This window comes from Aythya ferina (assembly GCF_964211825.1).
Source record: "Aythya ferina genome assembly, chromosome: 1".
Lineage (NCBI taxonomy): Eukaryota > Metazoa > Chordata > Aves > Anseriformes > Anatidae > Aythya > Aythya ferina.
In genome coordinates, this window is record NC_140296.1 from 192424109 (window position 1) to 192442746 (window position 18638).

The 18638-nt window shown below is 36.5% G+C and overlaps 1 protein-coding gene across 2 annotated transcripts in view; it reads right to left on the reverse strand.

Moving 5' to 3' along the window:
* Positions 1-444: 444 nt before the first annotated feature.
* PRKAR2B (protein kinase cAMP-dependent type II regulatory subunit beta) overlaps positions 445-18638 on the reverse strand; it is an 83657-nt gene continuing 65463 nt past the window's right edge. For both annotated transcript variants that reach the window (XM_084510004.1, XM_084510003.1), the window contains 7 exons: positions 9357-9463; positions 8365-8518; positions 6883-6984; positions 5658-5732; positions 4754-4819; positions 4459-4597; positions 445-3015 (listed from right to left, as the gene is read on the reverse strand). In XM_084510004.1, the coding sequence (XP_084366130.1) occupies positions 2882-3015; positions 4459-4597; positions 4754-4819; positions 5658-5732; positions 6883-6984; positions 8365-8518; positions 9357-9463 (777 nt within the window). In that variant the 3' untranslated portion in view covers positions 445-2881. The remainder of the gene's footprint in view (positions 3016-4458; positions 4598-4753; positions 4820-5657; positions 5733-6882; positions 6985-8364; positions 8519-9356; positions 9464-18638) is intronic.

The following is an 18638-nucleotide window of genomic DNA, read 5'->3' on the forward strand; positions in this document are numbered from 1 at the left end:
TATTTAGTTGGTTCTTCTCTTTAGAACTTTTGTCAAATTCGGTTAAATCATCTGAAGAATTACAAATCACTGGGGAGGTTCGGGAGAGAGGAGAGAGCAGACTAACATGCAGACGCCAAGCAACCTGACTGCAAACAAAGATGATAAAATCTTTAATACTGTGAGTTTCAGGTAATCTAAACATGGACATAGATACTCTCATAAGGTAAAAATGGCATTGCTCAAGACTATGAGAACTATCTACTGTTTTTTTGTTTGTTTGTTTGTTTGTTTGTTTTTTTGAAACACCCAAATAATTAGAAATCAGTGACTTGCCATGATTCCCTTCTTAGGATGAACACATCACATTTATGACAGGCTGCCATGTCTGAAGTGTGCACATGACTAGATCTAGAAGAAATCCCAAATGCTGACTGATGAAGGATATACGGATTTGTACAAAACTTACAAAGTGACAATTTATTACTGTTGGTAATTCACCAACAAAGAAAATTCCAGAAACCATCCAGTCCCCAAGAGCAACACAATAAAATTGCCATAACAGTAAGCCAGATTTTGCAACCCAAAACATCCAAAGTGTCTGATTATCTTAAATTTGTCACTCCCCACTACCACATCTTCTTCCCAGCTATAAACTACAAACAAATCATCAAATACAAAGCAGCTATGACAAATACCACACCAACATTTTGTCTCTACTGAGTAGCTAGAGTATCTGAATAACTTCATTTACGAAAATCGACATGAGAGTGTTAAGAATTAGGAATGTTTTAATAAATGAATATAAATAGTTCACTTGCAGCTTTATAATAATGGAATTAAAACACAACAATATCAATAAACATATATTTATATATATAAAAGTGTCGTTTATTGTAAGGAAACTTTAAATATAACCAACAATATTGAAAATATCGTGACTGGCATTTATGGCCTTGATTGTAGTTTACTGCCATACAAGTAATTTCTAGCATTTCTCTTAATCACATTAAGCTAGTGCAAAATATAGGTAGCTTTTAGAGATTAAGCATACAGAATGACAGGTGTGTAGATTTTGGTTACCTGATATTTCCTTCTAGTATAACAGGCTTCTCTTTTTTCCATAAATCAAAAGTACAAAGGCAAGTTATATGTGTAATTATTCATACCAGGTTTCTAGGTTAAAAAAACATGACACTTGTAAATTTTGCTCAGATTCTGTTTTGTTAATCATTTGCCTTATAATTTACATCATACTGTATGATATAAATTATATATTATAATTATATAATCATAATTTCATATGCAGGTATGATTATATAAACTGTCAGAACATATCACTAACTATGGGGTAATAATTACATCAACATACACAAATATATGGCATTAGAAAAGTCATTATCTAAGAAGGAAAGATGTTATCATTCAGGTATTCAAAACAGGGCTCAAGCAGCCTCCCTTCCTACAGTTCCTGTAGTACCATTTTGGCAGAACCACTGCCAGTTGCCATTATGTGCACTAGCTTTCCACGGACATCAACAGATAGGTCAGTAAGCAGTATTAAAACTGGACTGTGCCTGAAATTTCCAGCCACAGACCTTTGTAAGCAATGAGCCCTGTGCTCGGATTTAAGATGATAGTCTCTCTCCTCAGTCTCAGAAGGTATCCCATGCTATTATGGCTAAAAAGGTATTATTTTACGACGACCTACAGGTTTTGAAAGCAGGACATGTTAGCTTTAACAGCAGCATAATTTCCAGACTCGTACAAAGCTTTTAAACTATTGATCTTTAAAATTCAATAATACTTTTGTACTTGCTGATAAGGATTTTTCAAGAACAAGCTTAGTTTAGCATGGCTTTCAGTATCAGTCACATCAGTAATTGAATCTGGTCTTTGATAGCTTAGATTAGACTGCGAGAAGAGAGATATACAGAGATCAATTGAAATAGGCAAAAGATTTAACAGATAAAAAAGGTGAGATCTAAAAAAACAACTAACTAGAGAACAAGCATAGATAGAGAAGACAAAATGCATAAATATAAAACAAGGGAGAAGTAAAACAATATAGGTTATGCATGATTAGGCAGAACATGACAACAACCTATGCCTTTGCTTTTAAAGCATTAAGGTTAATTTGTCAGCTGTTCTCACTCTAGACTGTACAGAATACATGTAACTAATAAAAAATGCAGTTTATTGCAAAAATATACAAGTCCTCTAAATTGCATAAGATATTACAATGTCGTGCTGAAACATGACATATTAAACAAAGAGGACTTTAAGACACATTACAAAATGTTAAAAATCAGATTTGGGTCATGAGCGTTACACAAAATGCATTGTCATGCTTTATCTTACGATTAGTCTTGTGATTCACTACACTCGTGATAAATGCAACATAAAATCATGACAACTGTAATAGTCAGAAAGTAATATCTACTGTATATCTTCTGTATTAATACATATAAACACTTTGTGTGCACTAATACTTTCAACATATCACATTCAAACTAACAGTCTTCCCAGAAAAATTGTAACCATTTTGAAGAACAGAAGCTGGTTGAACAAGTTCATCACGTGGGTTTTTTTTGAAATCTACTTTTTATGGAAATGTTGTATTAAAGGACTTGATTTTCAAAGGTGCTGTGCCACTGCAGGTCTTCTTAATGTCAGATGGAACCATCAGTGCTGAGCACTTTCAAAAATCAAGCCCACAATTTATTAAATTCCTATTTTGTTTACTAGTATTTCCACTGTAATAAGTCCAAAAATACCCCCAAACCCGCTCCTAAAATCACAGAAAATGCTTGGCATCTATAGGAAGAGAGACAATTTCTCAGTGGACTAACCACTACTGTGCTATATTATCATAACAGATCTCGTTGCTCCAATGTTTAGTTCATGCACTGGTATCAGCAATGTCCATGTTTGTTCCAAACAGAGCAACTAGCTGCTCTTCATAGTTTGCAATGTTTCTTTTCAGAATTTCCATACAAGGTCCCAAAAGCCTTTCAAATGCCTGCACATCCATGACTAAGATAAAAGGGGAGAAAAAGAGAAAGAACAAAATTTGCTTGTCAGTTGCTGGCACCAATTTTAGATGACATTCCAATGTAAAATTTTCAGTGGTAACAGGAAAGATAGCACTGAGGCATACACTTTGTTTACACAGAAGAGAACCACTTACCATACCAGAAACAAGACCAACCAACATAATGCTGTCTTGATACTTCATAAATGAACTTAGAATTTACTGGGTTTCTCATTTTGAAAATATGTTTGAATTAAGATTTGTACGATGCAAGAGCTCATAGAGAACTCTGGAGGGGCCTGGACTTCTCTACAAAATACAGTCTTAAGACCCTTGAGATTTAAAAAAATGCATCCTTTGATGAAGTTGTTGGCTACATTTGGGGTCTACCTTAGCATATTTCCCTGCTGTTTTTCACTTGTTTGCACTCACAGTGGAGACTAACAGATATATATTTCCCAGCCAGCATAGGAGAAGTTGGAAACAGCAATTCATATGTCAATGTGCTCTAGCTAACCAGAATGTTTTCCTTCCCTGATCACATAATGTTATCCTCTGTAGTTCTAGCCAACAGGTCAGGGAGGAAACCTCATACTTCGATCAGCTTCCCACCTGGTGGCCTGTAGTCTCTTGGCTCCTGAGAAAAGTTGAGATCTCTGACATTCTGGAACTGCCAGAGACCTTAGTGACTCACCAATGCTGAGTGATGACGCTGCCTCACCACTGCCTCTCATTCTTTTATCTCTATGATTTTTAATTTTTATTACCTGTTCATCTGGGTGTGTTTGGAGAGAAGAATTTTAAAAAACAACTTCATAAGAAAGAAGGAAACTTTTTGGTTACTGGCTTGGTAATCAAACCATCATTTCAAGGAAGCCAGATTTGTCTTTACAGTCATCCCATATCTGGATGCAGACATGTAAAAACTAAACATTAAACTATGAAAAGTAATGGGTGAGAAGAGGTTGTTTATAAGCAGGCTACAGTGTGACAGAATGATTAAATTAACAGCTAGTGAAGACAAAGAATTTCTTAAAGCTTAAGTCATGATGATAAAACGGGACAGAAGTTTTACCACAACGTTGTTTCTTGGGTGATAGTACATTGAGAAAAGAAATTCTTTATATGGCTGATTTCTCTGACAGCTATAAAAAGCTTGCATCAATACTCTCTGCACTCTGCACTATCTTGAAGCAATTTTTACTTCCATGTAATAGGAAAATGTTGGAGAATTTGTGTTCTATACCACTTATTAATTACAAATCATTTTTGCATATAAATACGATAAATAGGAATGCATAGTAATAGGTGATGTGCTTAAAAAGTCTAATGTGGGTAACAGTAATTAAATCTTAAATTCTGAAGAAAGACAGAGTTCACAATTAAAAAAATCAGATAAATCATATCAAATTTTATATTAGATATAAAATATTATTGAACAATACCTAAACATTTTACGGTGCCAAGAGCAAATGCAGAAGCGGCTCGTGGTTTGTTAGTTACAAGAGCAAGTTCTCCAAAATACTGTCCTCTTGAGCATCGAGCTATTTCAACTGCTCCATTCTCTTCTACATCTGGTTTACCCTGAAATATGAAGTGGAAAAAGAAAGAGAGAGAGATATTGAGTGCTAGATTTGCCTAATTCAAAGTCGTATAAGCAAAATTAACAACAGTAACACTTAGAATACATCAAGATTTCAATATATATATATATTTATGTGTGTTTTAGGGATGTTTTACCTTCCTTGTCATTATGATCCTTACTTCCCCAGATTCAACAATAAAGAAAGAATCAGCCATGTCACCCTGTAGAAGAAAAAAAATAATGAAGTGGCTAAATGAAATGTGAAATTTAATTTTAGTTTCATGGCAACATTAAAATATCGGCAGCCAGTGCCTTGAAGTTAACCTTTTTCATACCTACTGCCAAAGAAACCACTTTTAATGTAAAATCCACACTCAAGGCACAAAACAATCAAAACAACTATACAGAACTGATAGTAAGTCCTTTCCGTTAAAAGACACAGCCTATACAAAAAGCAGGGAAAAAAAAAAAAAAAGATTTTAAGATCCTTATTCCCATTTCTCCATCTCTGCATAACTTCCAAATAATTTCCCTTATGGACTTTTCCAATATAAATAAGCCTCCAAGGGCTGTATCTGATACCCAATAAATATTTTTGGTTGAGACAATCTCAGTAGCCTATCCCAAAAATTTTCCTCAGAATATCGTGAGTTGGAAGGGACCCACAAGAATCATCAGAGTCCAACTCCTGGCCCAATATAGGACTACCTAAAAATTAAGCTTTATGTCTGAGAGCATATAGAACAAAAACAAAGTAGGTCTTTAGTACTCTTTAGTGCAAATAATCATTCCTTTATGTAGTTAGAATTTCTAAAAATGTTGACTTGTTTATTGATACCGACAAAAAGGGATGTTTTTCAGAGTACTGTGTAAGTAAAAAATTAGCTTATGAAATAGTATCACCTCTGCCAGATTCAGGCCATCACATTAGATGCCAGATTCATTTTGTTTCTTTTGACAAAGAACAACGTAAACAGTACATGGTTTTAAACTATAAATACTATGGCAATTGTTCTCTCTTGGAAGAGAAGAACTAAACCAAGAAACAAGCAACTGTACCTGAGCAATGATTTGTTCCCCATCTTTGTACACTTTGGTGCCAATCACATCAACCACTTTCAAACGCTCCGATACCTTCATTTACAAAAAGAAAACATAAGAAATATTAACATTACAATACTGTACTTAGAAAGTCTTCTTATTCTTCATAGAATCATAGAATAGTTTGGTTTGGAAGGGACCTTAAAGATCATCTCATTCCAACCCCCTGCCATGGGCAGGGACACCTCCCACCAGCCCAGGTTGCCCAAAGCCCCATCCAGCCTGGCCTTGAACACCTCCAGGGATGGGGCATCCACAGCTTCTCTGGGCAGCCTGTGCCAGGGCCTCACCACCCTCTGAGTGAAGAATGTCCTGCTAACATCTAATCTAAATCTACCCTCTTTTAGTTTAAAACCATTCCCCCTTGTCCTGTCATTATTTGCCTGAGCAAAAAGTTGTTTTCTTTTTTATCAGCCCCCTTTAAATATTGAAAAGCTGCAATAAGGTCACCCTGCAGCCTTCTCTTCTCCAGGCTGAACAATCCCAGCTCCCTCAGCCGTTCTTCATAGGAGGGGTGCTCCAGCCCTTTGATCAACCTTGTGGCCCTCCTCTGGACCCACTCTAACAGCTCCACATCTTTCTTGTGCTGGGGGCCCCAGACTTGGATACAGCACTCCAGGTGGGGCCTCACAAGGGCACACTTCTTTTCATGAATCTTTACACAGAACAGCCTATCTTTATTCTCCTGCTTTGATAATCAATAAAAAAGGAAGAGCTAATGAATAGCATTTCTGAGCGTGCTACAGTTTTAACAGCTAGATGTGTTGACAGAGCTTCCATTTTTGTAAGAAGTCTATACACCAAATCTAAGTTATTTCAGAAAAGCATGCATGTAAAACTATAGTTGTTAAATGAAAATATTTTGAAATTCCCTAAGCCATTCTTTAATTTTATTTTCTAACTTCAAGTAAAACTAAGCTCAAGAAATTGAAGGTAAAAGTAGAAAAAAATACAATTTTTGATACAATGTTAAAAACTGTTCTTTATCATGAAAATTCAGAAATATAAAAATTATGGTCTTTTCAAAGACTTTTTCAACGTATGGTCTTTATATACTTTTCAAAAAAGGTATGCCAAATATTATTGTTGAGAAAATTTTAATTCCATATTTTAAGACTGCAGAAGCAGAATCTTATCAATTATCTCTGATACAGGCATTAAAGTAATGCAATACGAAGCTTACTTCTAATGATTTAAGGAATGGCAATGACTCAATAAAATTTTCATACATTCTTCTCTTTTTGGCATTATTTTTTACAATGATTCTTCGGAACGTTACCCTGTCCTGTAAACACAAAGAGAAGAAGAGAGTTTAGTAACAGAAAATGTATTCGTGGTAGAAAATGCTTTAGAAATGGCTGAAGATGTTCAAATTACCCAATTATAGTCACTCAATTTAGCCATAATACTAGCTGTCTAGACTCTTCTTACAGTCAGCTGAGAAAGAGAGACTCCTCTAGAGGTCATTCGAGAGCTCCTAAAATTAAGCTCCTGATCTCATTCAGGTTGTGAAAAGCTTCTCTGCCTTTTGGCAGAATATAGAGTTTACTTATAGGCAGTAGACAGATCTGCTTATACAGGTTGCCTACATGTTGAGCACAGAGTGGTGTGAACAAAAGCTATCCCAAATATACACCATATAATTCAAAACAGGAAAAAAAATATCTGAACTTTTGGGGGTCAATTGTGTATTTATGAGTCTCTGTGTAACAAGTTAGTGTTTGATGGTTTACAAACAATTTCAGGTCTTTAAGAAGTCCTCAATATTTAAATATTTAATTTACAAAGTTTCTTTGACATCCTGAAGTCCCACTTATATTGATATGTAAACAAAGAGTTTATTTTATGAATACAAAATACATGAGGCTGGGTCTTAGATTACATAAGTCCACTTTCTGCTTTTTCAGTAGAACAAGACTCATTGCTGCTCTAAACTGCCTTAGTATTTAGCAATTGAAGTGAAATGGACAGATGGAAAACTACATGTATGCTGTTTTCTTCTCTTAACTTCATGTGACTACATCCTGGAGAGGTGAAATACTTTGCAAGTCTTCAGTGCAACAGGTGAGTATTGCTGGCCAACACAACTTAGTCCAATTTAAAGCTATTCTCTTAGTGTCCTAAACTCTGCAATGATCCCAGGAGCCATACAAATTAAAAAAGAAAAAAATAAATTTTGCATGAATAAATATACATTTTGCTTCAATGGGAAAATGATGTTTTGGGAACAATCATTAAATTGACACACAAGTCCTGAAGAATGACTAATCAAATTTTACTCTTTTTGTACGTTCTTTTACTGTGGACAAAATCCAAATACTGTAACACTGATAAATAAATAATATTTGTATTTTAATTTTACTCTGAAATCAAAGACATTTGCTATCAAGATGTGGGAAACCATTTTGTAACTTGGGAAATTACCATCAAAATAGAATAAAACAAGATTTTTAAAAACAAACAAACAAAAAAATCAACTCAGTGTTTTCTTGAGCCTCAGGTTTGCTTCTGCAGTTTCTGGAAAAAGACAGTGTCAGGAGTTCTCAGAAGTTTTAATATTAAAACTTTCTAAAATCTTTTTTTGATGCTGTGGTAGCATATCAGTGCAATTTATATAATATATTTAAAACAAATGAATAATACATTACACAAGCATTTCACTTACCAAACCCCAGATGGCACCAGGAGAGGTAGCTATAATTGTAGCTGCTCTGGGTGTATTGTACATTAAGGCCAACTCACCAAAACTTCCTCGGTTATCATAGGTGCCAACACACCTCCCAACGCCATCACATTTTACATAAATATCATATGTCCCTCTGTTAATAAAATATATAGACACAGTGAGTAGAATTGAGGTCTGTTCTTTGCTAAGTACTCTCACTATATTTTTATATGAATTAAAAAAAAAAAAATAAAGCATTTGAAACACAGGCAAATATAATTTTGCTTGCCTGAATTATATTAAGCACCTTGCAGAAACATCTCAATCACTTCAGTAAGTAATAACAGTAGTTCCTCTTTAAAGGGAAGGATAAGGTTACTAGTTTTGACAGTAACTCTTTGTAGAAATAGACTAGTTTTACTGTGATCTATTGATCACCAGAATTGTATTCATTAAAAATGAAGATCAAACACAGTATTCATGTTTCTTAATTACATTTTAACCATACTACATGCAAATGTAACATATTGCTATGATATGACCATTAAAGGAATAATACCATTTATTTAACTTTCAAAATAGTAGTTTATAAGGTAATAATTAGAAGAGATCAGGACACAACGAATACATGTGAAAAACAATGTAAGATTCTGATATAAAGAGATTGTGTGATACAAACTAATAACTCTTTTTGTTTTGGGAAAGCAACAAAATCTGGTATCTTGTAAAACATGACACAGTTACCCTCACTGACCGATGCTTAGCTATTGCTTTATTCAGCGCTGAGTATCTCTATAGTACATGTTGATAAATCATGTGAATAAGTTCCAAACACCACATTCCAAAGCTCAGATACTGTTCTGCTGGATCACATTTGTTCTGTTTTCTTTCTTCCATGCAAATGAGTAAGAATCAAGTACAAGTACATAGAGAAACAGATCTTTTTCAGCAGACTTTCTGCATAATGCTTTGTGCTATAAGACAGCATTCACCTATCAATGACGTAGAAGTTGTCACCATCATCCCCTTGATCAATGACATGTTCCCCTCCTTCAACCAGCTTTTCAAACATTGCATCCAACACCTGAGACATCTGCTCCTGTTTAAAAGAACATGGAAAAAGACAAGTAATTGTTATCTGCTTTCAAAATCTTACTCTTCAAATTAACTAACTGCTCCACCTCCCAAATATGCAGAAAATACTTAGGGACACAGAAATGTTCATGCTACAGAAATGTGTGGATCAACCAGGAAGATAATTTTTATTTACTATTTAGAGTTAGCTTTTTCTTCTTCCAGTGTTCAGATCCCATCTTCCTTTCTTATCTCTAACGACAACACAGATCTTAACTGTGAAATAAATTGCTCATGAGCATCCGAAGGTGGTTTCACCTTTCACAGAAACAGAACTTCACCTTTCACAATTACGTATTTTTGTCCCTTATTGCAAGCAATACACTTACCTGGTTTTGCCTTTAGAAATATTTTTTAGAACCAAAAGTTTCAAAATGATTGCGAAGTATTTTGAAAATCTAAATTATACAACACCTGCAGCACTTCGGTTGAGTAAATGCTAGATTTGTTGGGAAGGAGGAATGTACACATGGTTATAAAAATACTTTATTAAACTGAATGGAATATGAATGTCTAGAGGGAAATGGTAACAGATTCACAAAATGTCACCTTCTGAATTATGACTGTCTGTTAACAAAAACAAACCACTAATTATAGAATTTGTCTTGTATGTTGTAAACCTGCTAGAGCTTAATTATTCGTGTAAAAAAAAAAACACAACACAAAAACAACCAACAAATGCAACTCTTCTGTAAACTGACATGAATCCTAAAAGGTAACATAATAAATCATGTTTTATTGTCAGTTTATTCAGCAGTATACTTAAAACACTGAGAACAAGCACAAAATTATCATCTACTTTTTGAAGCTTATTAAGTATGTATTGCACTGGAACAAACAGATTCTACTGAAAAGCACAATATGGAAAAGCCTGTAGATTGAGATCCTCATGCATTTCACAATGCTTCTTTTCTTAGCATTTCCAACCACTGCAAAATGCCATTTACCTTTCCAAACAAAACCAGCCAAAGTCAGTCCTCTAGAGCCCTTCTGCAGTCCATGGGCAGAGATAACCATACCATATATCTCAGAATCATTCTCTAGAGGTCCCTTCTTCTTCCCATCAATGATAGAGAGAGCTACTATACCTCCAAGTTAGATACTTAAGTTTTAGATAGATAAGGTTAGATGGAATTAATTCCATCTTTAATCTATTGAATTTCTTCACTTACACAACGCTTTTAAAAATATCAGTAGCACTGCATTATCAGATCCTATTTAAAAATGGAAGCAGCCAAATACAATTTTACTTTACAGAATGAATTTATTGTGTGTGGGCACAAAGAACAACAGATGGGCAGCATCCATCCTCAGTGCAGATCATGGTAAACTATAGTAAGACATCATGCAATATACCTAGGCCAGAAAGAAATCTTTTTAACTGTGTCTCTACTTAGTACCTTTCTTGGTACTAAGAACATTTTCAGTTTTGTAAGTATGAACCAAGCTCACCAAAACTAATGATTTTTCTGGTAGGTAAATCTATGACATTTTAGACAGCAAAGTAGAATTCACAAATACAACTCCCCTTTAAAAACTGTTCTAACCACTTGAAGTTAATACATTTGAGAGCTAAAATAACTGCTTATTATATGCTGAAGTACAACACACATTTTAAGTTTCTCGGTAAACTGCAACTAACTTAAAGACAACTGGACCTAACCCTAAAACTTTCTACGTAGAATAATGATAGAGCAGAGTGCAACAGCCAAACCAGGCATATGGTTCTTACTCTCACCGTAAGAGTCACAAAAGCTGCTTGCCTAGCTTGCTTCTATGTGAATCCTTTTGATTCCCTGCCAAACTGAGGCTCAGCTTACTGGCACTCTCCATAGCTGCTCTGAAAGGATAAAGCTGGGTAATTTCAAAATTAAAAAGTAGATCTGTTATCATATGCAAAATTAATTCCAGTATTTTGTAAAATGGCCCAGTCTGAATGCATTACTTTTTAAAAGCAGTTCTGGTTTATGAGATAACTTATAAAATAAAACCAGGAGTTTTTTTTTATTGAAATGTTTATATCTGTTATGTGTAATGCTGTGTCAATCTGGTAATCCATATTCAAAGAATGATACTTTATTGAAACGATAAAATTGTAATAGAAATAAGATTTATAGAGAAACGGAAGTATTGAATATGTGTGTTGTGTGAGCTGTGACTTCTGCTAGAATTTCATTGTCTTAATACAGCTTATTCAAACATAACAAAATATCTCTTTATCTTAAGGATGATATACTCTACGAATATAAAGTGCCAAAACCAAAGTTTAAAGTATGTGAAATTTTATTCTCTCTAATATTTATTTAAATACCCTGATTAATAGCAGCATTCTGAATAATGAAGCATGTAAATGTCGAAAAAAGAACATTCTGGGGAAAGTTATGGGGATCTTGTGTTGTTGCCATGAAAGTACACTTTTAACACCATCCTTTGTGAAAGAGAAAATACTTTAACTTCCTTAAGAATGAAGAGGCTGAGTAAGAAATCAGGTTTTCTGAAAGATGCATTCACAATACAAACCAAGGTCAGGTACCAAGATACTCTTTATAAAGATTTTTTTTTTTCCCTTTTGAAAGGCAGTAGTTATTGCCTTTCTGTCTAAAAGTCATTAAGCTCAATTGTTAGAAAGACAGTGTCATTATTCTAACAATTTCACAAAACGATTTACTAAACAAGCCATAGTTACTGTTTCCATCATCCTTGCTTTCAGGTGTGGATTTAAAATCATAACCACCGTATGATATCCCAAGTTGGAAGCGACCCAAAAGGATCATCGAGTCCAACTCCTGGCTCACACAGGACCACCCAAAAATCAAACCATGTGTCTGAGAGCGTTGTCCGAACACTTGAACTCGGCAGCTTGGTGCCATGCCCACTGCCCTGGGGAGCCTGTCCCAGTGCCTGACCACCCTCTGGGTGCAGAACCTTTCCCTAACCCCCAGCCTGACCCTCCCCTGTCCCAGCTCCATGCTGTTCCCTTGGGTCCCTAACCATTTGGAAAGAGGAATGTCAAGGAGCATCAGCTCCCTCACCAGCATCAGCCAGCATACATCATTGTTGGCAGTATCATTGTTGATGGATGAGCAGCAGCATGAGTCTTAATGGTTTTTGCATCCATCATCCTTGATCTGGATCTTTTGTAGGATAAGTTTGAGTACCTAGAGAATCTCTTATAGAGTAAGAATCTTCAAGTGAGAACAAGTCTGGTCAACGGATTGGTGCCTCCATCTGCTGTAGAAAGGTATTCTCATTTTTGCAGTGGACTTTTCAAAGATCCCGTCAAGCTCCTGTCCTGCCTGATGCTATGCATCCTCCACCCGGCAGCTCCTCACTCTGACTGCAGCACATCTCCCACATCGCCCCCCAGCCTTCAGGAGAGATGCTAGACACTCTCAGGAGCCCGAGACACAGATGGCTGTATCCTACCTCTGGATCTGGGTTGAAACTTCTGATGTGCTATGGTTGACTGGTCCAGCTGGTGCTGGGGAGCACTGCCTGTGGCTCATCATCATGGTTATTGCACTAACAGTCCCACATTCTCTCATGCACTGTTTCCAGGCCGCCTTCAAGCTCCCATCTACACAAACTGCCCCAATTGTAATGTCTCTGCTAGTTTATCCTCTTTACTGTGCTCCAGGGAGCTCTCCTCACTGGCAGTTACAGAGGTGCTCTTCAGCAACATTTCAACAGGAGCCTGATGCTCTCTGACAGTCTTCATGTGTGAAAGTACCCTAAACACTACACCTGTGGCAAAAAGTAATTGCCTCCTCTTCTCTTTTTTCCCATGGTGGCTACATGAGACTCTAGCATAAAAGCCAAATTTTAATGTCAAAAACATGACTGGTAATCATCATGGTCCCTTTGAACCACATAGTGGTTCACAGCACCTAAGCAGAGGTTTTATGAATCTCTCGGAGTTAGGAATTATTTTACTGTGCCTAAAGTGAAAGTTAGGTACCAAGTACCTTTATGAATCTAGGCTTGTAGTGACACCCGTTCAAAAATAATGTGTGTAAGCCCGATGTATTGTATTTTCATATCTGAAATGTAAAAAAAAATGTGTGACAATTAAAATCAGTTGCTAACACAAGACATGTCATGAGACTCAGAAGAACAAAACCATGATAACTGGTTTACTAAGGAAATCCTCCTGCAACAGTGTCTGGTTCCATCCTTCTTGCCAGATCATGTGAAAAAATACAAATAATCACTCCTGCATCTCCTGACTTTCATTTTGCATCACATAAAGTAACTATTGTCCTTCAGATGAATGTTACATTATTCAGAAATTGTATTTTAGCCTCAACTTCTTCAAAGTCAAGAAAACAAATATGACAATTACATCTCAATACAATTCCTTGAAAAAAAATATCAGTTAGATAATGGACATTGAGCACAACTTAAACTTCATCCAGTCATCAGGGTGCCCTTGAAAAAGAGCTTTTGATTCAGTCTGAAGAGCTGACTGACCACAACACGTCCTTTCCAAATGCCAATAGCTTTTAACTGCCAAACTACCAAGTGATTTGCTACCACTGTGCCAGATGTGTGTCTGCTGAATATCAGCTTACAGATTTACTGTGAGCTATTTTGTAGAGGGAAAAGAACAAAGTTTTCCACACTCAATTCAAGAGCTCTTAAACTCTGAGGCTTCCAAGGAGCATCGATGTTTGAATTGCTGATACAAATTCTTGCTGTCTGAGAAAGTGCCACCAATTCCGAATCAATCAAGGCTTTGCGGATAAAATGGAAAGTAGGACATGAGCACCACTGAAAATCAGGATGACAAATGCAGTGAAACAGACAGAGTACCAGAATAGGGAGAAAAAAAGAGACAGAAGAATTCAGCAAAACATGGGCAGGGAAACCATGAGAATAAAAAAAAAAACAAACACAAAACAACACAAAAAACCAACAATAAATCAATAAGCCAGGATCTTGGAGATGAAGAGTAAATTACAGAATTCATGTCTCCAGCTCTACATGTTTGTTTTGCAGAACAAAAACCATGTACATATACTCCCCTGGAACTCTGATATAAATGTTAGCAGCACCATTGATCTACCTAAAAATATTTAGCTCCCTTGTGTGATATCTACTTGTAAACTAATCAAAAGGCATTTATTTCTTCACTACCAAATAATTATATAATTTATATTTAGATGTATGATAAATATTTTTGAGTAATCAGTGTTTTCCTTAAGAGTTTACCCTAAACTTCTTCTGCATAGTTATATTTAATATATAACACATACATTAATATATAGTTGTTATATTCTGCCTGTGACATATCCCACATATGCCCATCAAGTCAGGCCCAGTTACACTTCTTATATTTTGTAACTAGTCCCTCTGAGTAAGTTGGCTTACTCTTTTTAGCAGTTTGCTTAAAAAAATAATTAAAAAAGCAGAGGTAATACCAAGTTGCAGCAGTTTCAAAATCTTTATGATGAAGGCACCTTATGATGAAGGCAGTTCTGTTATAGAACATCTTCAATAACTGATCATAGGCCAGGTGGAGAGACTCCCTGTTCACCAGATACAATGTGAATGTTAACTTTGTCTTAGGGAAAAAAGAGAGGGTTAAAAGCAATTCTATTTGTTTGGGAACCCATTAGTTTGCAAAAAGCTTTGTGCCACCTATGAAAGCAGATTATTAACGTGTTCAGGCATTCTGTGCTCTCTCACTCATATATACATACTCGCTTTAATTGCTCCAACATCTGTAGTCCTAATTTTTCACCAAAAAAATAAGAATGCAAAAATATTATGAGAACCTTTGGTTAGTGGCACTTTTCGATGAGTGCTTTGGCCTTAAGCATAAGAGTCCACTATTCATAAAACATGGCCACATTATGCTTGCTTTCATCCTCCCTTGACTTAATCAATTCTAATTGATTAATCATTATTTGTGCTCTCTTATAATAATTCCCCAGGTGAATGAGTGGCAATATGCCCAGAAATTGCTCTTGCATATTTATGGAGAATATGTATAATTGATTACCTTTTAAGGGTCAGATCATATTTGAAATATTCTCTACAAGCATTAGCAGGGCAAAGATGTCCAAAATAAAATTTATCTGAAACAAAAGAGATCTAAAATTGTTTGTGGATTTTTGGTAAAGAAAAGGTTCAGACTTAAAGTGCAAGGGTACAGCACAATTTCAATGGTATCAGTCCCTTCAGCCTCTCAGTTACTCTGATAATAGGTTGATTCATCAGTTGCTTTTTTTTTTTTATTTATTAAACTGCTGCCTATGGGCCATATCTAACCTATACCAGACAAACCACATAGCTTGTTGTTAATCAGCATCAGCCAAGTTTACTCTTAAAAGACAAAACCAAAAGAGTAACTTGTAGAAGGCTGTGTTGGCCAGTAGATGAGCTGCTGCCCTTCCTCTCAGTGATAAAACAACTCTTGGGTGCACGCACAGAAACAAAATCTAGTAACAGCAACTTGGGGCTCATCCTCAGTAATGGCCCAAGGCGTCTGGTCATCTTCTTTTCTCCTTGCTGGCTTAATCAAAGTGAAGGGGAAGGGGAAAGAGGGCACGAAACAAAGAGGACAAAAAGAGGACCCTAACAGAAAGAGGCGTGCAGCTTCTGACTCCACTGCCAGTTACCTCCAGTATCAGTAGAACAAAGGAGAAGGTGTGGGAATATGCCTTGGGCATGCATGAAGAGCAAGCGGTCTAGCACAATGTGGCAATCCTGGGAGAACAAAAGTAATGCTAGGATTTCTGGGCAGTGGTGTGGCACACAACAAAGACTAATAAACAATAAATAATAATGTGGTCTGGTAGAAAGAGGCTTTCTGGTAAGAACAACAGAAGAGATGTTTAGAAGAGAAATAAGTTAAACTAATGTCAGCTAGAATAATAGTGTGGGGACAGAGAAACAGACACGCACCTTTCTCTCATTTAATTCACCCATCCCTACAGCTCTGCTCCTGGAATTTCTCGATTCTTTCCTGATTTAGTTCTCTAAAAAGTAGCTGAAGAACCCTGGAAAACCTCCTTCCCTCATCTTGTTGCACACGTTTCAATGCATATTCTTCTTCCAGGAACTTTTTCAGTACTGTTACACGCTAGCTAAAACTGCTATAGAGTGACCCCAACTAAATGGGAAGAGATTAAGCCCCAGAAAGGTGAAAGAAATGCTAAAATACTGTTTTTGTTTTGTTTTGTTTTTTAATGTTTTTTATTTAAAGGAGTAAACTCAGGAGTGCTTTGCTAAACTGATATTAACTGACCAGTCACATTCTTGGCAACCCACAAAGTTAAAGAAAGTTCCAAGATAATTCAAGGAACTTTACAAGGGATTTATAGGAGTTGGTCTTTAAAGCAGAGATTGCTGCTTAGGGAATTGTACCAGAGCCTAATGCTCCTTTATACTATGCTCCATTTTCCATCAGAGCCATAATGTGAAATATTTATATTTATAAATACTTGTCCATAAGTTTACCTATCTAATATTTAAACACTGCTATCAGGTAAATGCAGGCTTAAGACAATGTTATGTGTTTAGAAAGTCCTAAACTGTCTCAGAGCCTGAAGGTTATCTTTGTGTCCTCTCTCTCATTTTGTCTCATATTCAAGTGGTTGTTTTTTACTTTTATGTGAGGCCTCGTGTCTTGTCAAATGGGCTCTTCAATTAAAATGCTGAGCAGTACTGTAAGTCACCTCCTAACTACTGCAGCTTCTCCTTCTGCTTTTATGATACCCTTATCTTATCTTTTCATTCACATTAAAATACGGTGTGGCAGGGTAGGATAAACTTTTAACAAAATGTGAACTCCATCCAGAATCACGTACTGAACACAATTCTGATCGTGCCTCAGGACATGCTGCTATGCTGCATTTCAGAGCAGTGCCCTACCTAGGAATGGTGTTTGACACCTTGCTAAAAGGCCATCAGGGAAAAGCCATTAAGCACTTTACATTCTCTCTTCCCTTCTACTCATTGACCTCTGCAACAATGTTCTTTATACACATAACTATAGCAGGAAGAAGCTGAAGTTCAAGGCAATAAAAAACAAACAAACAAAAAAAACCCACACAGTGGGAGCATGAGACGCTAGATACATGGCCTGACTTCTGTTCCAGAGACTTTAGCCTTAGCAGCTGAAGATAACATCTCTCTAAGATGAAAGAGCTTTTTAAATTTTTTGCTAATATGCCAGTAAATTTCATCAGCCGGCATTGCACGCACCTGTGCTGTGGGGTGGAGAGGCAGAGGTGATGAAGAGATCTGGGATAAGAAAATTTAAATCGTTGCAACCAGAGTCACAGAGCTCTTGAGTCACTGCCTAGAAGCAGAACAAGCAGGAGGAGTGGGAGAACTCCCCTGGGGACTGCAGATCTTGGCTCAATAGAAGAAGCAAGCCAGGCTAAAGAAGGCTACATTTTAATATCCTTGCTATCTTCAGAGCCCAGCAGCTTTCCAATGTCTTTTATGAGTAAAGTTACTATAATAAAAAATGCCTTTACAAATGCCTTCTTTGACTTCCCAGAACACGGTCTGTGAAGGATTTAAACTAGAAGAAAGTGTTCGTAATCCACCGGACACAAACCTGAGCAAAGGTGGGTAAACAAGAAAAGACTTGGGAAATCCCAGGAACAGATTTCAAGGCAGAACCCCACAAGGGAGGGGCTCAGCTAGGAAGCCTTCTGCCAGATACCAAGAACTGACCATGGGAACTATCAATAGTTACAAGTAACTGATTCAGAAGCAAGGAGAAAGATTCAAGGGGACAATGTATCATCAGTACAGCAACACAGTTCCTAGAATACCTCCAGCAACAGGGGCAGTGATCCCTTACAACTCCTTAAAGAAGCCATATGAAGTGCCCACACTGGAACAGCTCCATATTCTACACCTACATATTGTGTTTATGTCATCTATGTCAATGTTACCATATAGCTGGTAGGGAGCCAACACATCCCTGTCCTGCAGACCAAGTGGCTGGTGAACACTGAGGCAGAAAATGTAGTTGGCACTGGAAAATAAACTGCATCTTATCCGGAGGACTGATATAATAAGCAGATACCACCAAGAAACTGGGTAAAACCAAACTCAGGAAAGCAGTAGCCCCAAATTAACATCACAACAGATTTTAGGAGCAAATGATAATCTGTTAG